Source organism: Jatropha curcas, chromosome 4, assembly GCF_041381405.1.
Source record: "Jatropha curcas cultivar XTBG-Jc1 chromosome 4, XTBG_Jcur_1.0, whole genome shotgun sequence".
NCBI classification, from domain to species: domain Eukaryota; kingdom Viridiplantae; phylum Streptophyta; class Magnoliopsida; order Malpighiales; family Euphorbiaceae; genus Jatropha; species Jatropha curcas.
In genome coordinates this window covers 4961942-4986502 of record NC_143154.1, presented here as the reverse complement: position 1 = coordinate 4986502, position 24561 = coordinate 4961942, and the positions used below count along the sequence as shown (strand labels likewise).

General features: G+C 30.2%; 2 protein-coding genes across 3 annotated transcripts; one reads left to right on the top strand and one right to left on the bottom strand.

Moving 5' to 3' along the window:
• Positions 1-10171: 10171 nt before the first annotated feature.
• Positions 10172-16848, top strand: LOC105650347 (TIM-barrel signal transduction protein). 2 transcript variants are annotated; one of them, XM_012237235.4, is made up of 9 exons: positions 10174-10450; positions 10540-11175; positions 12404-12610; positions 12941-13156; positions 13273-13489; positions 13748-13995; positions 15232-15410; positions 15507-15760; positions 16390-16848. In XM_012237235.4, exons 1-9 carry the CDS (start codon positions 10334-10336, stop codon positions 16539-16541), a joined length of 2226 nt encoding a protein of 741 aa, XP_012092625.1. In that variant the 5' UTR covers positions 10174-10333; the 3' UTR covers positions 16542-16848. The 2 variants fall into 2 exon arrangements, with proteins under 2 accessions (XP_089576586.1, XP_012092625.1); XM_089720460.1 differs by lacking the exon at positions 16390-16848 and having other exon boundaries at positions 10172-10450; positions 15584-15754.
• A 4068-nt stretch (positions 16849-20916) lies between these two features.
• LOC105650519 (acetylajmalan esterase 2) lies at positions 20917-23592 on the bottom strand. The gene is made up of 4 exons (XM_012237433.4): positions 23315-23592; positions 22334-22692; positions 21357-21630; positions 20917-21270 (listed from the first exon to the last, which is right to left on the bottom strand). Exons 1-4 carry the CDS (start codon positions 23565-23567, stop codon positions 21053-21055), a joined length of 1104 nt encoding a protein of 367 aa, XP_012092823.2. The 5' UTR covers positions 23568-23592; the 3' UTR covers positions 20917-21052.
• Positions 23593-24561: the final 969 nt, after the last annotated feature.

Sequence of the window (24561 nt, the reverse complement as noted above, 5' to 3'; positions counted from 1 at the left end):
AACAGAATATAATTTAAAGAAGCTTAAATTATTAAAATCACAAGAATATATAAAAATATAAAAATATGTAAAAGATACAAAAAATGTTAAGGAAATTACCTGATCCTCAGATTGAGGATTATAAATGGATCAGATCTCCCAGAAGCTTTGTTTCCAAGGATTTAAATGTGTTTTCTTTATATTTATTTTTTTTTTTTGTTATTTTCTCTTTGATTCACCTAAAATTAATATCTAATAGCAATTTTCCTTCAAATCAACTCACAAGAGTGTTTGGAGGAAAATGTGGCTGAAGTGTAGTGTTGTTTGTAGTAGTGTGTGAAGAAGTGTGTAGTAGTGAAGAGTGTAAAAATTGTGAGAAAGAGATGAATTTATAGAGCTAGGTTAGGACTGTAGCTACAGTAGCACAGCTACTGTAGCACGCGTCTTTTTTTTTTTTTAAATTTAATTTTATTATTATTATTATTTATTTTTTTAAATCCTTGGATTAAAAGACTTCTAGACAATCCATATCCTCGTGTCCTCATCGGATCAAGCGGGGCATAAAAAACACGCGTCAACATGGCTTAAAATGAAATGAAATTATTATTATTAGAAGGGTTTCATTTGAATATCATATTTAATCCGAGGATGATATCACTTGCAAAAACAAAAGAAAATGAATAAAATACTTAAATTATTTAATTTGATGTTACATACATATTTTTATTTGGTATATTCTTTTGATATCAAAAGATTACTAATAATTTATCCACTTTCTTTTTATATAGGTAAAAAAATCAAATAATTGTGATGGTAAAATTCTTTGGTCATAGTAGAGGATTCATACTGTGATATTTAAAAAGATACCAAGTTAGCTAAAGCTATGATGCTTTTAGACTAGGTTGCATAGACACGGGATACGATACGACACAAACACAAATACGACACGATAATAATACAGACACAGGACACGGTAATTTAAAAAAAAAAAAGGAGACGAAACGCTCATGACATATTATACTAAAAAAATAATTTATTAAGAAATTAAATATATATATATATATATATATCCATAATAAGTCGTAAACATAAAATAAAAAAATCTTAATTTTATACTTCAATATTATTAGTTAAATCCGCACAACAATAACATTATCAGTAAAGGTCATTACCTCGTACCTGACTTATTTGAAGATAAATTGTCAATTTCAAGAATTCCAACATCTTCAAAATAGTCAAATGATCTCTTACAACGTCCCATATTTTTATTTGTTCGGTATAATATTGTTAGCTTCTTCTTGATAAAAGTCGAAGATCACCACGAACAAAAACAAGTTTTAAATTTGGCAATAAAATTATAAACCCTACATAATGATTTAGGATTTTTTTTTCTTCTTCTTATATATGTTGTAATTTTTTATTTTAAATATATACTTATATAACTAGTGTTAGAAATCCTGCGATGCGCAGAGCAATATTTAAGGATGAAATAATATTTTATAACTTCGACACAAACACAATACAAAAATTAGACGGTTGACACAAACATGTCTTATTTAACACGCTTAATATCATAAACAGGTTAGTGGGTTGTGTTGACTCGTGTACTACTTGTGAAACCTGCTTAATATCATAAATAGGTTAAGTGAATATGTTGACCTATATACGACCCACTTAACCTGCTTATAGTATTTTTAACTCTTAACCTATTTAACTCTAATCATATTTAAAAACAAATTTTTACACGTAAAATGCATAAATTCTTCAAGATTTATAATAAAAATAAAAAAGTAATATAACAATAAAATTTAAGTAGGTTTTAGTTGAAATATTTATATCTAACACTAAAATTATCTCTTTACTTTTAAATAAACGGGTCACTCGTCTAACTCGCGTGTTTGTTAAAAGAAAATATAATAAGAGAAAGATAGAGAAGAGATGAGGAGAAATTATGTTTTATTGATTTGCAGAAACTGACTTTATAAAGCCTTACATAACAACCTAAACTGGAAATCAGTAGGAAATCAAACAAATCAGAATAAACAAAACAAATATCCCTTGAAGATAGAGATTTATTTGACTGAAACATATTCAAATCCTAACAATTCCTCCCTTAAACTGAATGCTTAAAGCTATCAGTTTATAACTGACTTAGAACATACTCCTAAGAGTTCTCATAACTTCATGAAAACATCCAGCTTGAGTGGTTTAGTCATTATTATATCAGCCAATTGTTCCTGTGTAGCATAATGAACTAGCTCTACTGCACCTTCTTTAGTGAGCTCACGCAAGAAATGAAAACGCACATCTATATGTTTACTACGTCCATGCATTACTGGGTTCTTTGAAAGCTTAATTGTTGAACTGTTATCACAACAAACAACAATAGTTATGTCTTGACTTGAGTCTAGCTTTTCCTAAACTCTTTTCAACCAAACAGCTTGGCAAGCACAAGAAGCAGCTGCAATAAATTCATCTTCTGTAGATGATAGATTGACCACGGGCTACTTTTTTGAGGACCAAGACACAGCTTCTGAGCTCAATAGAAACACATAACCAGAAGTGCTTTTCCTGTCTTCCAAATATCCTGCATAATCACTATCACTATAAACAATAAGTTCCTCACTTCCTGCCTTCTTATAGAAAATCCCAAAGTCAGTTGTTCCCTTCAAATATCTCAGCACCCTTTTTGCCGCCTGTAGATGAAACTGAGTGGGATTCTCCATATACCTGCTAATCAAACTTACCACAAACATCATATCCGGCCGAGTTGCTGTAAGATACATAAGACTACCAACAGTTTGTTTATAGTAAGTCTTACCACTTTGACACCACCCTCATCTTTCACAAGCTTAGAACCGGGAACAATAGGATTATGAACAGAGTTGTTGTTATCCATTCCAAATTTTTACAAAATGTCCAAAGCATACTTTCTTTTACGAATGAAAATTCCACTTGAGTTTTGTGAAATTTCCAAACCAAGAAAATAGCTCATTTTCCCAAGATCTATCATATCAAACTCCTGCTTCATGGAATTTTTGAAATCTACAAACATCAACTTATTATTTTCAGTAAAAATGAGATCATCAACATACAGGCTAACAATTAAAACTTTACCATCTGCTTCTCTTTTGATGAACAAGGTATGTTCATAATCACACTTAGCAAAACCTTCTTTCATGAAGTAGGCTTCTATATGACTGTATCAGGCATGCTGAGCTTGTTTAAGCCCGTAAAAAGCTTTTTGAAGCTTATAAACCTTTTGCTCTTCTCCTTTCTGCACATACCCACAAGGTTGTTCCACAAAAACATTCTCATTCAACTCACCATGTAAAAATGCAGATTTCACGTCCAGCTGGAAAATAGGCCAATCTTTTTGACCTGCAAGAGCTATCACCAAACAAATTGTCTCCATTCGTGCCGCAGGTGCAAACACTTCATTATAGTCTACCCCTTGCTGTTGGGCATATCCTTTCACAATGAGTCTGGCTTTGTATTTGTTCATTTCTCCATTTTCATCAAATTTGGTCTTGTAAACTCATTTGACGTCAATTGTTTTTGCTTCTTCTGGTAAATCCATCAATTCCCACGTGCCATTCTTCTTTATTGCTGCCATTTCTGCATCCATAGCTTATTTTTTATGGCTTCTTCAAAATGACTAGGATCAGCACTAGCATTTGCAAACATAATTGCTTCTTCATCTTCAAAAAGCCCTTCACCTGTTCCATAATCTCTCATCCAGGTTGGTGGGAACCTTGTTCTTCCTAGACGAGAGCCAGAAGGTTGATCATTCACCTCTATATCGCTAGGATCAGATTCACTTTCCTCTGCAACAGCTGCAATGGGATGAGTTTCTGCATCATCAATGAACTCTTCTTCATTATCATTCCACTCCAAATCAGGCTCACCAACTTCTTCATGTTTTTTATCCCATTCCCAACTCTTGTCTTCTTCAAACACTATATCACGGCTTATAAAGATCCGTTTTGAAATTGGATCATAAAGACAATAAGCCTTTAATTCTTCACTTACTCCCAATAAAACACAACACAAGCTCTTGTCATCCAGCTTAATTCTTTTATTATCTACAATATGGACATAAGAAATACAACCAAAAACTCTAAAGCACTCAATGAGGGTTTGACTCCACTCTATGCCTCTTTTAGTGTTTGATTCTTTACTACCAAAGTTGGACTTCAATTCAAAACATGTGATGTCCAATTGACAGCTTCTGGCTAGAAGGTTTTTGGAACTTTCTTTTCTAAAATCATATTGCGAACCATGTTCATGATGGTTCTATTCTTCCGCTCTACGACGCTGTTTTGTTACGGCGAATATGCAGCTGTTAGTTGTCTCTTGATACAATTTTCATCACAAAAATTAGCAAATTCTTGTGATGTAAATTCTCCTCCTCTATCTGTGCGTAAGACTTTAAGAAACTAATTTGTTTCTTTTTCAACATTAGCCTTAAATCTTTTGAAAATGGCAAGAGTTTCTGACTTCTCATTCAAAAAATAAACCCATAATTTTCTGCTGAAATCATCCATAAAAGTGAGCAAATACCTCTAGTTGCTGTTAGAAATTGGCTTGATCAGTCCACAAATATCAGCATGGACTAGTTCCAAAATTTGTGCAGCTCTCCAATTGCTCCTTTTGGGAAATGGATCTCTGTGTTGTTTACCCACAAGACAATCTTTGCATAGCTTCAAGAGAGTATTGAGCTGTGGTAAACCATGCACCATATCCTTTTGTTGAAGAAGTTGTAAGCCTTGAAAGCTTAGTTGTCCATATCGACAATGCCAAAGTTGTGTAGTATCCTCAGTAATTATGTTGAAACAAGCAGATGCTATAGGTTTGGATACAACATCCAGTTTAAACATTCAATTATATGACATCGTTGTGTCCATAATCAAGGTTTTATTTGAATGATATTCCTTACACTTGTTATGCTGAAATAGAATGGCTAAGCCTTTTTCTTGCGGCTGCCCAATACTTAGCAGGTTATTCTTCAATTCAGGAACATAGAAGACATTTGTGGTGGTTTGTGCTGATCCACATATTAATAGCCTTATATTTCCTTTGCCTTTGACGATCAAACTGAAATTATTGCCCAGCTTCACAGAATCTCTGAAGTTATCATCGAAGTCAAAGAAATATTCCTTCTTTCTACACATATGGTTGCTGCAACCATAATCAAGAAACCATGTATCTTCTTCGTTGGCCATATATGTACCTGTATATGCCATTAACAACATCTACTCTTATACCGTAGCAAAATTAGCTTCCTTCTATAAACACTCCCTTGAAAATGTCCAAGCTTGTGACAACGAAAGCATTCTACTGTTGATCTATCAAACTGTTGTCTGCCTCATCCTCTTCCGTGCGCACCTCGTCCATTACCACGACCTCTTCCTGTATATTGATCTCCACGAGATGTTTTTAAGGCATGCTCTTCAATGGTTTGAGAGCTAATACGTTGTTCATGCACAAGCAAGCTACTCTGCAGCTCATCAATGGTTAGCAAGCTTGTGTCCTTGGATTCTTCAATGAACAAACAACATAATTAAACTTAGGAGTCATGGATCATAAAATCAACACCAACATCTCCCTTGTCTTCACTATTTGCTTTCATTTTATTAGAAATGGAAAGAGTTCGGGCGATGTATTCATTCATAGTTTCTCCATTTGTCATATGGAAAATTTCAAACTCTTTGCGAAGAGCTTGCAGCTGTGCTCGCTTAACTCGAGTTGTACCTTTGATGTGTCCTTTCGAAGAATTGTCTCTAGAATAGAATGATCTAGTGCTTGAAATAGAAAATTCTTCGCCTTCAAGTCTTTCAACTTTTGTTCTTTAAAGGTCTTCTTTTGTACATCTATTAGAGTCACACCTTCTACTGCAGCTGGAGCTCTATCCTCTACCACACTCTAATACTCCTTTGAGCGCAGAAAGTTTTCCATGAGCATTGACCAATGATCATAATGCCCATCAAAATTTTGGAATGGCCGGTTGAACAAAAGAAGAGGATTCAAATGTCATGCTGAAAGACAAATAAAATCTCAGAAGATTGCTATTTCTAACCTCGTGAGGAGGCTCTGATACCAAATGTTAAAAGAAAATATAATAAGAGAAAGATAGAGAAGAGATGAGGAGAAATTATGTTTTGTTGATTTGCAGAAACTGGCTTTTATAACACCTCACGTAGTAACCTAAACTGGAAATCAGTAGGAAATCAAACAAATCAGAATAAACAAAACAAATATCCCTTGAAGATATGGATTTATTTGACTGAAACAAATTCAAATCCTAAAGTGTTAACCCACGACACAATACGTTTATATTCGTGTCATAAATGAGTGACTCGTTTATGACACGGACTCGTTTAACCTCAACCATAATCCATTTATTTCGCATGTTAGGTAAATCATGTTCGTATGTCGTGTCCCATATTGACACCCCTAGTATGACTTGCATCAAAAAGTGCACACACACTATTAATGTACTTTTCAATAGTGATAATAATTTTGAGAATTTAACTAATTATATTGAAATAAGAAATGAAGTATTTTTTTTTATTTTATGTTTATGATTTATTATAAATGATTGTTTATTTATTTAAAATATTAATGTATTATACTTAATTAGTGTAGTGTGTCCTAAATACGTGGATATTCTACTTTTTTTAAAATTGACGTATTGCCTACGTTCCCGTATCATGTGATGAAGTGTTTTTTTAAAAAATTTATTTTTGTATCTTTTTTATTAATAAATAATCAAAAAAAAAGGATAAGGGACTAAACTTTTTTTCGGAAAAATTTTTATTACTTATTTTTTTGGATATAAAAGGAAAATAAAATTAATTTTTCTCTACAAATTTATTTTTATAGTTTTTTATTTTCCTTCTAATTTGAAGAGAAAATTATTAGAATTCTTTTCCCTTATATTCCTTTCTTATTTTCAAATAAAATAGTTTTTGCTTATTAATATTAATTTAGTTTTTTTCCTCCTATATGATATTATCTAAAAATATAATTATTTTTTCCAGTATAATCCGCACGATGCATAGGATAATATTAAAAGATGAAATAGTATTTTATAACATCATTAAAAAAATAGTAAAATTATATAATAAAATGATAAATTTTATCTTATCGAGATATGTGAAAAGTTTTGATACTAAGATATGTCTTCTGAAGTGTTATGTTTAATTTTTCATAAGATATCCAATAGCAAAAGTTATGCTTGATATAACCTATATAAAAAATGCATACACAGTATTAATATATTTTTCAATAGTGATAATAATTTTAAGAATTTAACTATTGAAATAAGACATTAAGTTTTTTTTATTTTATGTTTATGATTAATTATAAATAATTGTCTATTTATTTGAAATATTAGTGTATTACTTATTTAGTGTAGTGTGCTCTAAGCGTATGGATGTCCTGCTTTTTAAAAATTGTCGTATCTGTACATTTCCGTATCCCGTGTCCCGTGTCCATGCGACTTAACTCCTAATATATGAGATTACTTTTTACACCCAGCTAATTAACCAAGGTTTTTTATTATCAATAAAAATAAATTTTTTTTTAATTTGCTTTTGTGTTATTGAAATAAGAAATTAAATATTTTTTATTTTATGTTTATGATTTATTATAAATGATTGTTTATTTATTTGAAATATTAATGTATTGCTTATTTAGTATACTATGTTCTAAGCGTGTGGATGTCCTATCTTTTTTAAAAATTATCATATCCTTACGTTTCTGTATCTCGTGTCTCGTGTCCGTGTAATCTAATTCTTGGTATGTGAGACTACTCCTTACACCAAACTAATCAACCAAGGTTTTTTTTATTACCAATAAAATAAAGTGTTTTTTTTTAATTTACTTTTGTGTCATTGAAATAAGAAATTAAGTATTTTTATTTTATGTTTATGATTTATTATAAATGATTTTTTATTTATTTGAAATATTAATGTATTACTTATTTAGTATATTATGTCCTAAGCATGCGGATGTCCTATCTTTTCAAAAATTGTCGTGTCCTGTACATTTCAATTTATATTTTTTAAATTGCTTATATATTGTTTATTTAATAGTAATATATTATTTATTTATACTCTTTTTAAGCTTATTAATTACTTTGTAAGAAGAAATAAATTTATATTAATATCTTAAATTAAATGTTAGAGATAGTCTTTTTTTATAGATATTATCTCGATAGAGGGATTATCTGAAAATATAGAACAATTGATATTTTTACAATTCTTACAATTATGCTAAATTATGTGAACTATTACATTCGTCATTCTATAATTCAAAATAATGTCAAGTGGCAAACTGCGTTACTTACACTTAGCTTCCATATAAAACAAACTACCCTACTTTTATATATTATATAAATAGATATAGATTTTTTAATAGTGATAATAATTTTAAAAATTTAACTAATTATATTGAAATAAAAAATTATGTATTTTTTTATTTTATAGTTTGGGTTATATGTATTTTAATTTAATTTTAATTTAAACTAATTATATTAAAATTAAAATGAAGTATTTTTAATTTGATGTTTTTTATTTATTATAAATGATTGTTCATTTATTATCATATATCTCGTACGTTTCGTATCTCGTGTCCTTTGTCCGTGCAACCTAGTTCCTGATATAAATTAAGTATTTCTTATTTTATGGCTTGGGTTATTTGTAGTTTAATTAAATTTTAATTTAATTTAATGTATTATCTTGATGGGATGTAATTAATAGATATTATTATGATAAAGACATTATCAAAAAATATAAAATAACTTATCTTTTTACAATTACTGTCATTACACCTTATCTTCTTAGAACTGTGCTAAATAATTATTGTTCTCCTCATACTTGGCAATTTCAAAAGCTTATACATACAAATAAAAACTTATACTTAACTTCCATATAATGCAAATTGCTCTGCTTATATATATATATATATTTATATTTATATTTATAACCTCAATTTAAAATTTTTGTTAATAAATTTATCTAAAAATTTTATAAAATTTTTACAAGTGTTTTTAAAGTGTCCTAAAAGTCTTTGACATTAATAAAATAAAAAAAAAAATTAGAATACATTTTTTAAAGTATCCAACACGTATTCGGGAGTATTCGAAAAATGTCGATATTTGACGCAGGTATGACACTAGTACCTTAGACTTTTTAAAGTGTCCGTGCATTATAGCTTTTAGATGCATTGGAGATGGTGGATGTTGAGATTTACAAATACGTTATTCTTGAAAGTGACCGGTAAACAACTAAACGATCATCTCTTGCTTGAATTAACAATGGCATTACAAGAAAATTCAGGATTAACAATAGATTTTTTAAAGTAGACCAATCGGTTATTATTAATTACTATTTCAGTTCCATAAAATTTGTTACATTTAAAAAAATAGTTGGTTTCAAAATACATGTCACATTTGTAGTTTTAAAGAATAATAAATATATTTTTTTCATATTTACCCTTTGTACATAACCAATAATTATTATTTCAATTTAATGATTTGCTTAGAGAATTAGTATTAAATTAAGGATAATATAGTCGATTTACTCAAAAATTTATTGTAACTTAGACAAATTAAATGATTTTCTTTAAGGGATGTAAAATTTCAAATGTGATAAGTATTATGGAGTAACGACAGAATATATAAAAACAGATTTGAATTAGCATTCTTTTTTTTTTTTTTACAACATGTTAATTAAATTGCACACTATTTTATAAACGATTTAACTTTTACTGTAAATATGTATCTTTACAAAATTTTTGTTATTTGTACAAAATGTTTAAATTTAAATGTTCTGAAATACACTACATATAAAAAAACTAAAATATTTTTCTATTTAAAACCAAAAATTATAGACATCTTTTATCATCAATTATTTTTTATCTAACTAATACAAATTTGATTAATTATTTTTTTTCTCAATCACATTTTAATGGGAAAAACAAATAAAATATGAGTTAGAAAAAATGGCGGGAATATGAAAATGGAGGGATCGCTATGAATTCCCGACGTTTCACTTTAAATTTCTAATTGGGTAAGATGTCACCTGGTTGCACTATATATTTGCTGCTTTTTTACACGTGTCATGTCCTCGTTGCTCCACAAAACGATAAAAAATGCCCCAAACCTATAGTTAAGTTAACGTGGCTGGTGAAATGTCAAAATCTTAAAAACGAGAAGCCTCACTGATACGTACGGTTGGGTAACGAAAAACCTCGCTGCTTTACCACTCCATCTTAGAGCTAACTTTGAAAGAATCAGGAGAGCTAGGCAATCTTTTTCCTGATTTGATTTTGCTTGAACAGAACAGGAATGGCTCCTCCACACAACACCCCTCGAGTTTTCTGTGTTGGAACCGCCGATACGAAGTTCGACGAGCTCCGATTTCTCTCCGAGTCCGTCCGATCCAGTCTCAGCTCATCTTCCAAGGTAACTTTATTCTTCAGTTTTCCGTATTTCTTTTAGAAACAAATGAACAAAAAATCATTCTAAAATCTGTAAACGTCAATGGCTGGCAGGTAGAGGTTGTAGTTGTTGATGTTTCGGTCGGTAAGAAGGAGACTAAAAGCATTGGGGATTTCAAATTTGTTTCAAGAAATGAAGTTCTTGAAGAAACTCAAAAATTGATTCCTGATGATAGAGGCCAAGCTGTTGCTGTAATGAGTAAAGCACTTGAAAATTTCTTACAGAAAGCTGTTAAGGGTAATTTAGTTGTTGGAGCTATTGGTATTGGAGGTAGTGGAGGGACATCTTTGTTATCTTCTGCTTTTAGGTCACTTCCATTTGGGTTACCTAAAATTATTGTATCAACTGTAGCTAGTGGTCAAACTGAACCTTATATTGGGACATCAGATTTGGTTTTGTTTCCATCTGTAGTGGATGTTTGTGGGATTAATAGTGTAAGTAGAGTTGTGTTGTCAAATGCTGCAGCTGCTTTTTCTGGAATGGTTATTGGAAGGGTTGAGAGAGGTGGGGTTTCTTCTCTTGGCAGTGAGAAGTTAACTGTTGGTATAACTATGTTTGGAGTTACAACCCCATGTGTGAATGCTGTAAAAGAAAGATTGGAAAGAGAAGGTTATGAGACACTGATTTTCCACGCCACTGGGGTTGGAGGCAGGGCCATGGAGTCTTTGGTTCGAGAGGGATTCATACAGGTATTGTTTCTTTAGTAATTTATCTTTAAGTTATGGTTTTAAGCTTGAGGCTGTGTTTGGTACTAAAACATTGTAAAATGTAGAACTCATTTAAAATAAATTTTCAAGTTTGTCATTATGAGATTAAAGTGTTGAATTCAGTTAACTATCCTCATAATTTATGTTTGTTATAAATTTATAATTCAGTTGAATACATGATAATTGTGTAAACTAGCTTGAAAGAAAAATAGAGAGAGAAAAGGGGAGAGAAGAAAGAGAGAGAAAGTGAGCAGAAGAGGAGGAGAGACAAAAGATAGAAAATGGGGAGGAAAGAGGAAAAAAATAAAAAAGAGAGAGATAGATGGGATTTTTTTATAAAACATTTATGTAAAGTTTTATGGAATTCATTTAAAATAACATCAACTTTATAGAATTTAGTTGAGTTAGGTTCTGTTTCATAGAATTAAATTTGTGGAATTGAATGAACATCGTTTAACATACCAAACACTCAAAACTGGGAATTCAGTTAAATTTCATGAAATTTTTGAAATTCATTTATACCAAGCAAGGGAGTAAACGATTTGAGGGGTAAATAATTTGAATTTTAAGAAATCATCTTTGTGATTCATGATAAACTTTCCAGTAAAATTCATTTCTTGCTAATGGAGCTGAACCAACTGGTGCTTTTTCATTTATTAACAGATTAATCTAACCTCATTTTGTATGTTTTGTGCGTATACCAAGTCAGAACTGAAACTTAAGTTGCATGCTTTCTAAATTATGCCTTTTTGGGTTTGATCATTTTTCTACTCTGCATAAGCAATCATTGAATTCTATCAACTCTTTATCACTTAAAGAACATCATGTTTCTTGTCCACAGTTATACATTTTTGACTTCCTAAGGAGTTCTTAAAACCAGAATATTTTATTCCTGAAAGTTTCAAATGGTATTGTTCATACACCAGTTGACAACTTAATGCTTATGTTTCTCATGATCAAAATCAATTTTCTCTCCCTTTTAAAACAATTAATAATATAGAATTATACTTTGTATTTGTTTATGATTTTTACATTTCTAAGCGTCTAGTTGCTAATTATTTTCTGCCTGCCTTTCATATACTCAAATTTGATGCGGATTTTTTTCTCCACTGCTTATGAGGGGTTTACTTTTCTTTCTTGATGCTGTGTTTGTTTCTATATTCTGTTCTATTCTTTATATTCATGTTTTACCTGTTGGTTTCATATATAGGGTGTTTTAGACATAAGTACAACAGAGGTTGCAGATTATGTAGTTGCAGGTGTTATGGCTTGTGACAGTTCCCGCTTCGATGCCATGTTAGAGAAGAAGGTTCCTTTGGTCTTGAGTGTAGGAGCTTTGGATATGGTGAACTTTGGAGCTGCTGATACAATCCCTCCTAATTTTCGACAAAGAAAGATTCATATCCACAATCAGCAGGTGATACTTTGATGTGAAACTGGATTTTTTTTTCTTTCAATTATTGTCTTTTCAGATGTTTCTGTTGTGAATTAACTGTACACTGAGCAGGATACTATTGCTTTTCTACATGATAATTGGAATGAATCATTTCTTGAAAGTTGAAACTGCAATTCATGTCTGTTTTTTGTTTATCTTTTTCCTTGTCAGCCCTTCTACCTGTGTTGCTAAATGACAAATGAGTCAATCTTCTCCCTTTTCCACAGCATGACTGTTTGAACTCATTGTTCAATAGTTTTCGATTCACCCTGTTGTTAGTCTAATATATTTTCTTTCTATTATTAATTTCAGGTTTCACTTGTGCGAACGACAGTGGAAGAGAATAAAAAGTTTGCTAGCTTTATAGCAGATAAGCTTAATAAGTCATCATCAAAAATCTGTGTTTGCCTGCCACAAAAGGGTATCTCAGCTTTGGATGCACCTGGGAAACCCTTTTATGATCCTGAGGCTACTACTGCTCTAGTAAATGAACTACAGAATCTAATACTGACAAATGAAGATCGACAGGTACCATTATTGGTTATCAAATTGTGTATATAAGAGTTCCATATCTATGTGCTCCAGCTTCTCTTCTTTTATATGTAGCTTCAAACAATGAAATTGAAATTTGTTGATAATAATAGGTAAAGGTCTACCCTTTTCATGTCAATGATTCAGAGTTTGCAGATGCATTGGTGAACTCATTTTTAGAGATTATTTCTGAGAACACTATGTATTCCAGTCCACCCCAGAGTGGTAGCCATGAACCTAGTCATGACCTTCAAAATGTCTCCAATGTGAAATCATCAAGATGTGAGACTATTTGTTACAGCCCAATCAACTATCCAGATGCCAGACCAGGTTTAAGTGGACTTCTCCATGTTGTTAACTTGTTAATATTTTGGTTCTGATCGTCATACAAGAAAGTACTGCTGATCTTTGTAAAGGATTAATGTGTTATGCCAAGAAAGTTTTAATTACAATGCTTGTACTCATTCTAAACACAAACAACGCAAAAAATATAGGTATAGCATAAATGGCTAGTAAACCAAAAAATTATGAACAATGAAAATCTAGAGAAAAACCTTACAAGCTAACAGATAACTGCTATTTTAACAGAAACTTTGCACAAGACTCAGGCCATATTGCAGCAACTTAAAGATCAAATAGAAAAAGGATTGCCCATAATTGGGGCAGGTGCAGGAACTGGAATATCAGCAAAGTTTGAGGAAGTTGGTGGAGTTGATTTAATTGTACTATACAACTCGGGACGCTTTCGCATGGCGGGAAGGGGTTCCTTAGCAGGCTTATTGCCTTTTGCTGATGCTAACGCAATAGTAATTGACATGGCCAATGAAGTGCTGCCAGTAAGTTTCCTATTTCCTATTGCTAAGGGTTTTAAAGGAAATGTTTAATATTTCCTTCTTTTTTTTTTTATCTTAAGTTTCTTCCTGTTACACATTAGAATGTTTTTTTACTATTCTCTGTTTGATATACTTATTGTTAAATTCTGGCACTAAATGAAGGGAAAAATTATCAAGTGTTAATTAGTTTTACATTCTCTGTGTCATAGCATTTTTTGTGCAATGTGTAAAGAGAAGACACATAAACAAACAATGACCAAGTGCTAGTGTTATCTTTCTTAAGTGCCAAACTGGAATAATCAGTCACATTGATTTAGGCCCTATTTATTTTCGGAAAATAACTTAACTTTGGAAAATATTTTTCTAATAACTTATTTTCTGTTGTTTGGTTATAATATTAAAAATTAATTAAAAAAAAATATTAAAATTTATAATTTTTAGGAGTATAAAAATACCTAGAATTACAGAAATTTTTTATATTTTAAAATCTCACTGTTAAAGATGAGAAAAAAATGCATAAAAATGATATATTGTGATAAACTCTGGTGAGTAGTGGTGGTCACCGACGGCAATTGGTGATTGGTGTTTGTTAGCGATAATCAATAATTGTGATTAACGGTAATAAATATGTTAATATAAATGTATATTTATATTTTTATAATAAATTTATCAATATCCGGAAAATATTTTCCTCTTTGAGAAGAGAAAGTCATTTTCTCTTAAAATGATTTAGTTTTCCTTGACTTTTTTTTTTCTCTGAGCATTCCAAACATCAGAAAATCTGAAAAACATATTCCATGTAAATTATTTGACTTTTTTTTTCTCTGAGCATCCCAAACATCAGAAAATATGAAAAATGTATTCCATGTAAATTATTTTTCAGAAATAAATGGAGTCTAAGTGTTTGAATAAGCAGAGACCTAGAGACATACAGGAAAATAATTTTGATATGTTTGGTCCTTGTGTGTTATTTTAGGAAAAACTGAATGCACTCTAACATTGAACTTTTAAATTCAACTGGTTTTTGCAAATTGAAGACTGGAGAAAATGTTTAAAGATTTAATTTGTTTTCTGAACTGAAAATGAAATAGCTCTCTCAGTGTTCATGTGTGCGCCCTACAAGTAGTTAATGACATGTTTTATTTTCTAACTTGATGTGAATTATGTTACATAGTTTAAACCTTAATCAATCCCATCAAAGTACTGCTGAATTTAAAACTAATTAAAGAACAATTCTAGGTTGTGAAGGGGGTACCAGTTCTTGCTGGAGTATGTGCGACCGATCCTTTTCGCCGAATGGATTACTTCCTTAAGCAGCTGGAGTCAATTGGGTTCTCAGGGGTACAAAATTTTCCTACTGTTGGGCTGTTTGATGGTAATTTTAGACAAAATCTGGAAGAGACAGGAATGGGATATGGGTATGTCTTCTGAACAATATATTTTAATGAGATTCTGCTAATATTTGGTTATCTACTTCCTCTTATGACTTGTATTTTTGGTTTCCTTGTGGTAAGCTTGGAAGTCCAAATGATTGAAAAAGCACATAACATGGGCCTTTTGACAACTCCCTATGCCTTTGATCATAATGAAGCCATGGAAATGGCAAAAGCAGGTGCTGATATCATTGTGGCCCATATGGGGCTTACTACATCGGGTTCTATTGGTGCAAAAACAGCTGTCTCACTGGAGGAAAGCGTAATTCGTGTGCAGGCAATTGCAGACGCTGCACATAACATCAACCCCAGTGTAATTGTGCTTTGCCATGGAGGTACTTACAGAATTTGCTTATTTCTTCTAGTGATTTTCTGGTGATTATGTATTTCAACCCCCAATACAACTGTGCTTTGCAGGATGGCAAATAATGTGGTTTGTTTTGAATAATACGTTATATCCCAGTTTTTGTTGCTTATTGTATATTAGAATACTCAATTTTTGAATATTCTCTTATATGTATGACTGTGCTTCATAGTTTCAGAATTTGTGAGTCTTGTGGGTGTTCCTTTTCTTACCCAAGCTTAAGACATATTGAAACCTAAAATGTCATTGTCTAAACTTTGGCTTCCTTTTCGTGTTTGGGTTTGTCCTCACTCTATTATTTATTTTGTCATTGAGATTGTAACCTATTTTCAAAAAGCATCATTTTACATGTTGGAAAATAAAAAATTGAAACTTTTAAAGTTTTTTGAACTTTCAGGATTGGAACATGTCATGGTCACTCCAAAAATAATTTCTAGTTTTGCTGTTCATTTTTGTTCTTTTATTACCTCCAGCATTCATAAATCACTTTTAATACTTCTAATTTTATTGGTTGATCGATTGTCTTCCCCAATTTAGCTACTGCTATTAGTAGCAAATCTTGTATAATTGACTAAATATTGTTGTCCAACAAATTGTCAGGTCCTATATCTGGTCCTACAGAGGCGGAATTTATACTGAAGAGAACAAAGGGAGTTCATGGATTTTACGGGGCATCAAGCATGGAGAGACTGCCTGTCGAACAAGCTATAACAAGCACAATGCAGAAGTACAAATCAATGTCCCTCAAATGAGGTTTGCTATCTGCAAGTCATTAACCTGTATCATTATGTATAATTATCATAAGTTTTTCCTGCTTAATGATCAAAGGGCCGAAGGATATGATTAGACGAGTCATCACATCATACGAACAATGTCCCCATACCATCTGATAATGTCATTTTCTGGTTTGATCTTGTGTTACTTATGGAGTGATGGTGAAGTTATAAAGAATATATGTCATGATAATCATAGCTGCGGCTGGAATAAAATGGAAAATTATATATATGTATATATTTCATTTCTGTTTGGAATGAATATTTTTGATAATATTTACAGAAATTATCATCTTGGGTCCAAAAAGTTGTGAGCTTAAAATGGCTAGAAACGAGCTGATGGGTTATCATCAGGTATTGGCCACAACCCAGTGAAAAAATTGGGTGCAAGGAACATCTTCCCATTGTGAGCTTAAAAATCAAACTGAACTGCTTTGGTTCAGTCGGTTTAACCCAAATATGCTTGGCCCTACCTTTTAGCAAACTGAGTCTTGGTTTACATCTATTCTCAAATCTACCAAAGGGGTAATTATCCCATCGGAGTTTAAACTTTTTAATTTTTGCTATTTTAAAATGAAAATAGACTCGAACCGAATTAGAATTTAGAATTTAACTGACCAAAACCAAACTGGTTTCATTCAATCAGTTTCAGTTTTTGCAATTATTTATGGATCGGCATCGGCTTGATTTTAAGCTTTTTTTTACGTGAGTTTCATGAACCAAGACTGCATTAAAAATTTTTATTTATCAAACTTTTTGTGAAAAAGAAAATCAATTGAACCGAACTGGTTCAATCAGTCCGATCGATTCAACCCAAAGTATGTTATTTTAGTGCATTTTACCTATGTAGTTCAATTAAATTGGTCATACGGTGCAATTTGGCTCACTTTTGCCATGTCATTATTTGACCCGCGTAGAAAAAAACAAATACAAATAAGTAATGATTTTTTTTTTTTTAGAAATAAAATCAAGTGATGATATAACAAACGTGAGTCCAATTTATGCCAAGTGGCTAATCTAGCAAGCCACGTAGAAAATTTATTTGATTGCAAAATTTTTCATTCATATAATTATTATTGTATGCAATATAAGAGCAATGCTAAATGACTCATGTGAGCAACTTATTAAATTTGGGCGAGAAATGATGCACTGTATCAGGGAAAAAAACAGTAATGATTTTATGTTAATTAATAATATTGAACTCATGACTTTTGTTCATGTATTAAATTGTCTTAACACCAAACTACTTTATTTTTTAAAAAAAAATAAATAAAAAATATATACACTAGCAATTATAATAAATTATATACATTTATTAATGAATAAAATATTATTGACAGTAATATTATCTTATTCATAAGTAAAATTTTAATAAAATTATATACATTAAATTATAATATCTTAATAAATTGAATTTATTTTTTTTATAAAATATATTACAGAAAATTATAATATAATATTCATGTCATGTCTTTGTAACCTTAGTGAATGTTTTATAGTTTCGTAATTATGAAATTTATTAAAAATAAAAAATATTATTAATTAATAAAATACTAATAATGTTATAACTAAAAATTTTTAAGCTACTTATCAACATCATCATTAAACTTCTAATGATAATTATAATTATTAGATCTTAATTTAAAATATGACTCATGTGGAATATGAAATCTAAATAGACTTTTAGTAAATTAAAATATGACTCATATAAAATATCACCAATAAACTTATAAAAATAATTATAATTGGACCTTAGTTAAATGTCTGTTTTTTTTTTATTAGTATCATCATATATATTAGTATACTTGTACTTAGAAGTCTAGTGTATATAGATTAAGGATTACAAGTTACAACAACCATAATTAATTATAACCTACTAAGTATATCCTTTAATAAAAAAACTGTTAAACTTAATACTTTTCATAACATTTTGTTATTACACTTACTATAATATTGAAATAAAATTATGGTCTTTTAATTATTTATTAATAATAATAATAATAAGAAAAATAAGGGGCTATGAAGCAAATATCATATTCAAGGTTTCAATTTTTAATAAATGTCATAAAATATCAAATATTAAGAAACTAACATATTTGGTCAAAAATAAAATAAAAATACCTAAAATAACCTCAAACAACATGAAACTAACATATTTGGTCAAAAAGGAAATGCTAAAAAAAAAAAGAAAAAAAGGAAACACAAAAAAACATGAAATCTGTAATAGCAAATCCCTATACAACTTCTGTGATTCAACAATGAGGATAACGACTGGTGACGACGACCACAACGATGGTAAATACGATATATACGATATATATGATGTATATATTGTATTAATAACAATATATATATATATACCAACTAACAAATTAGATCAAACTAAGTAAATAAGGCGTGTATATATATACTGCATCAGTAAATACGGTATATATACTATCTCAGTAAATACTGTAAAATCAATTATATATATATATATATAAACAAGTTAACACATTCGATTACACAAAGTAAATAATGTGTGTGTATATATATTGTATCAATATCAATCCAAACAGAATTGAGAGTTCTACCTTATTTCGACAGAGCATAAATAACATTCATGGCAGTGACAATTTTCCAGCAAAAATTAAATCGCTGATACATTCATGCAAAAATGAAATCTCAGAAGAGAAAAATAATCCAAAAATAAAAAAGAAACCGTGGAACAACGTCAATAATGAGAAGAACAATTGGCCGCTGAAAATAACGAGAGTAAAATGAGAAATAACGATAAGAAAATAATAGAAGGCAACAAAAGAAGAAAGAATAACGCTGAAAATAATGGAGGCTACAAAAAGACGGCAGCAGAAAAATAAAAAAAATAAAAAAAAGAAATGATAATTAAAATGTGAAATTAATAAAAAAGAAAACACTAAGCAATTAAAACATTGGTAATTAAAATAGGAAATTAATAAAAAAGGAAACACAAAACAATAAAAACAGTGATTTACTAACGAACTAACGCTTAACAAAAAAAAAAAATGCATAAAAATAAAAACAAATCCAAACTGACAATAATTTAAATTAAAAAGTCAAATTGACATTCTGTAAACAGAAATTTAAATTATGACACCCACTAGAATTATCTGAAAAATAATAACTTTAACTAAAAATATTTCAATGCTTCCTATCGAATTGTTTGTGGTTCATTTATAATAAATAGGCCCAACTTTTAATAACATTAATATGGGCTAGTTATTCACACAGGCCCAAACTTTTCTTTTCTTTCTTTTCACCTTTGGATGACTTCACACATTGGTCTAATATTTTCTTTTCTTTCTTTTGTATCTTTCGTTTCACTTTATAAACAATAACTCCAAGTGTTGCTTGTTACCGTCTTGCATCTAACGTGTTCATAGGTCAAGTGTCAAAGCACATGACGGAATTTCATAGCATCTTCCCTATTTTCATAGGATCTGTATTGGTTCTTTCTTTTCACCTTTGGATCACTTCACACATAGGTACAACATTTTCTTTTCTTTCTTTTGTATCTTTCGATTCAGTTCATACACAACAACTCTAAGTGTCGCTTCTCACCATCTTGCATTTAATGTGTTCATAGGTCAAGTGCCAAAGCACATGATGGAATTTCACAGCATCGTCCCTACTTTCATAGGATCTGTATTGGCCATTGCTGACCCCTAATACTTGAGACTCGGACTTTGGCCAAGAATCAAAATTTCTAGTTTTAATTCCACAAAAAACTACATATACCTTGGCTTTCTTCTTCGGTGGATTCATGTCACTATAACAATTCTTCTCCCCAGTGGCGTTTGTGGAAGAAGATGAAAGCCTTTGTTGGGTGAAAAGGTTTTTGGGGTTAGGGATGTGAGAGGAGAGAGAGTGATTAGAGCAAGTTATTAAAAATGCAGTTTTAGGGATTGTGGTTTTGTAATTTTATCATTATTAAAATAAAAGAGAGAGAATAATTTTCAAATTCAAATTTCCAGAAAAAATATTTTATTAAGAGCAATATGAGCATTCTATATCCAAAGATTCTCCTTGATTCTTGTTGTGCCAAGCTCGGCATGTGCCATCTAGCATTGCTCATTATGAAATTAGTAAATTATTAATGTGTTTATGTGTGTGTATATATATAACCACAACAGTCAAATACTTTAATTAAATATTGCTACAAAATCAATGTGATGATGGGCTATATTAAGTGTTATTTATGTCATTACATATTAATTAATTAATTAGTAAACTTAATAAAATCTTAAAATATAATCAAAAGTTAAAACGTGGAAAATAATCTTTTTTTTTTTCTAGATTAAAAATGTAAAATTTTATTCACAAAGCATATCAAATGTAGAACAATAAAGAATGGAGAAGCAACCCAACTAGAAAAATCAGATACAGAAATGAATCCACTGATTCAATTAGATCTTAGAAGTTTAAACTAATTTATTTTACCTCTTGATTTGGATCAATTTGATATCTTATCATCAAGGACTACATTTAAGTTTAGGTACCAAGTCTTTAAGGAGCCATTCTGCCAAATATTTATTTGCTTGGTCTGAAAAATGTCCACCATCCCAAAACACATACTCTCTAGGATTTGGACAAACAGGTACACCTGGAGCTCCACACATGTGCTTAAGCCCAGGAGTAAAATTATATTTACCCCCAGTCCCACAACAACCTTGTTTAAATGATTTAAATCCTGCACATAAATTATTAAAAAATATATATAATTAAACTCTATTTTTCGCAATAATAAGGTTAAAAAAGCCTTTGGAAATCACTAACCAAGTTTTGTAAGGTCTTCCAAAATCCATTGTAGGGCACTGTAAATATCACCGTACAGAATTGTTACATCAGGGTACTTCTGTTGCAATTCCTTAAGCATTTCTTGGAGAAGAGTATTATGATAGATAAATAGATCATTATAATCTTTTAAACATCCAAGTGAATCATAAAGAGCAGTTTTATTTGTTTCAAATAATGTCAGCAAGCTTGGGGTACAACCCAGTTGAAAAACTCCTGGTGCAACTATTCGAACAGCACCGTACCGGATAATTTCCTGTAATAAATTAAAATAAAGGTGAATACTATTTAATCATTGCATTACCTACCATCAAATTAGGATGAGCATTCCATTAATTAAATTGAACCAAATTGAATTAGTTTAGGTTTGGTTTATCTAAATTTATTTTTATAGTATCCAAATCCGAAATTAAATGGTATAATAACTCCTTTAGAAAAAACATGATATAATAACTGATCCAAAACAAAGTAAATCGGTTTGGTTCGATTATTTTAAACCAAATAAATTATTTTGGACTTAAAAATAAATCGGTTTGTTTTATATAATATTCGAACAAAATATCAAAAACCAAACAGCCTTACGCACTAAACTGATCGATAACCAAATTTCTAAAATAATTATCCGAATCCAATCGAAATGAGTCAGTTTAGTTCGATTCACGATTAGAAACCGAGAATTGCTCACCCTATTATCAAATGATATCAATCCCCAAAGCATAATTGTCTCTCCCTTCTTTTCTCTACCATAAATCAATATAAATCCAGCTACAAAATGCATAAATCTAATCGGCACAACTTCACAATGTTTAGCAATCCAAATGTGAAGAAAGTATTAACATTTAATTAGGTTATCTAAACAAATTCTAATCAAAAGACTGTAATTAAATGATCATAAAATACAACTCATAAATCAAAATCATATGATGTAATATTATTACAAGAGTTAAATGTCAAGTTACCTCGATGACTTGCTTAATATTTTTCATAACGCCAGGTACCATGACGTCCTTTATCTCCCCTACACCTCTTCCTTCATAAGCTGCAAAATCATAATCATTGGCTCCAATTGTTCCAACCACGAAAAGTGCTGATTTAAGCTTATCTTTGCAATTCGTTTGGCAAGTTTTTGCCATAAGTTTGTCGAACCACTCAAGTTGGACAAGAAGAGAACTGTTAGTGTAAGGAAGTGGAATTTTCCATTTTATTAGGTCTTCAACTCTTAAAGCAGTCACGCCAGCCACAGCAAAATTTGCTCCATGGACCAATGTTGAATTAGGGTTTTCATATGGTTCAATCCAGGGAAGACCAGCTGATTCAGCTGCAAAATTTCATAAAATATATAAATAATTTAATTATATTCACTAAAATATAAAAACTAATAGCGCAATTGCCTCCATTGCATGCCCCTGCCATGGAACCGCCATAAGATTACAACGGAAGAACCAAGAAACTATCCTTATAGAGACATTTGGATGGTTTAATTCAAATTGAAATGAATCGGTCCAAACCGAATAAAAGATTTTTTTTAAAAGAAAAAAATAACTGAGATTATATTTGATTAAGCCTTTACACTTGTTATCCAGAACTTGTTCAGAAATACTGTAATGAAAAGAAGACAGGAGTTTGTTGCTAGATATTTGATCCTAATATTTACCAAATAGGATCGTCTAGTTCCTATGAAATCTATCACTAAAATACCCATAAAGAGGGCCCGTTTGATTCAATTCCTCGATGAGACACTTTGTAGATAAGATAATTCTATATTGAATCAAACCAAACTTAATAGTTCAAAAAATCAAACCAAATCTTAAAGTTGAGTTTGATCACCCAGCCCTAGCTATCCCAATACTTTTCATTGTTATTACAAGTTAAATTCTTAAAGAAACTATGAAAAAATAATGTAAGAATAATATTTTTAAGGCATTAAATTGTAAACTCACCGATATAATCGATCATTAACTTCCCATCATTTGATCTGCCAGTCGCTTTGTTAATGGTTATGCCATAGGGAGGCCTAGCATGATATGCTTGAGGAATCTCTATAATAGAATTACCAGGATCTGATTGTGAATCTCCAAATTGATAAATTTGATCAAATTTACAAGCCTTCAGATCTTGTGCATAACATGAATATAAATTAATAAAAATGAAAACAGAGATAACATAAGGAAAATCTATTTTGAAGGAACCCATAGCTGCACAAATAATGTTTTGCTTCAATCAGTATTTATATATGTATAGTTTGGAAATTTTGTTAACTAATAAATGAATGCTGTAGTTAAGGATTACTATTTTTAAACTTTCTGTTGTTTAGGTAAACATTTCTAATCTTGTGTATGGTGTAGAATTTGTTAATGATGGAAAAGTTACTAAATTTTGGAAAAATAAATTACTCTTAATTTATTATTTTAATTTTAAAAAATATAAAAATAGTATATTAAATAGAGATGGTAATTTTTATTTGTGTCCTAGTGAGACGGAAAAAAAAAAAAAAAAAAAAAAGAACTCACCCTAAATATAAACTGCGAGAGGTTAGGGATGACTAATGCCATATCCATCTAACAATTCCCCATTTATCTATTTTATAATGGCTGAATACATAAATTCACCCTTAAACTTTACAACTTTAATCTTATAGCAAGCTCAACTTTGCGGATGACTTATTATGCAATTGAACTTGTAAATTTTGGTAATATTACACACATTTCGACACTAATATATCAACTTGATATGTAGTTAGCATGACTTTTGAAATAATAATTTGCATAAATTTCAACTTTTTAATGAGTGTTTAATTGATCTAATTTTACGAGTTGAATTGTTCAATAAAATAAATTTGAAAATTAAAGTGTTTAATTGATATAATTTTATAAATTGAAGTATTTAATATGTCAAAGTAAAAGTTGAAGATGCCATTTAACCATTTCATACTGCATAGAGTATAATATTTTTTTTTTTTGAAAGTACATATAGTATAATATTATTATAAATGAATAAAAGCAATATTTTTCAAATTAATTTTTAAACGAAATTTTCCTTATATATGGTTGAAGACAATTGTGGTTAAAATGAATTTAATTATGAGTTCTATTTTTTACATAAATGAGAAGTCCAACCAGATCTGATTGGCCCCAAAAGCCCAAATTTCATACATCACAATATCACGTCTTGTATAATTTATGCAAAC

Bases quoted from the DNA above. Each gene is read 5' to 3' on its own strand.
- LOC105650347 (XM_012237235.4), top strand. From the start codon at position 10,334: ATGGCTCCTCCACACAACACCCCTCGAGTTTTCTGTGTTGGAACCGCC. The intron at 12,611-12,940 runs GTGATACTTTGA...TATTAATTTCAG, and splicing joins TTCATATCCACAATCAGCAG to GTTTCACTTGTGCGAACGAC. The intron at 13,157-13,272 runs GTACCATTATTG...TGATAATAATAG, and splicing joins TGACAAATGAAGATCGACAG to GTAAAGGTCTACCCTTTTCA.
- LOC105650519 (XM_012237433.4), bottom strand. From the start codon at position 23,567: ATGGGTTCCTTCAAAATAGATTTTCCTTATGTTATCTCTGTTTTCATT. The intron at 21,631-22,333 runs GTAACTTGACAT...AATTTATTACAG, and splicing joins ATATTAAGCAAGTCATCGAG to GAAATTATCCGGTACGGTGC. The intron at 21,271-21,356 runs GTTAGTGATTTC...ATTTATGTGCAG, and splicing joins GGAAGACCTTACAAAACTTG to GATTTAAATCATTTAAACAA.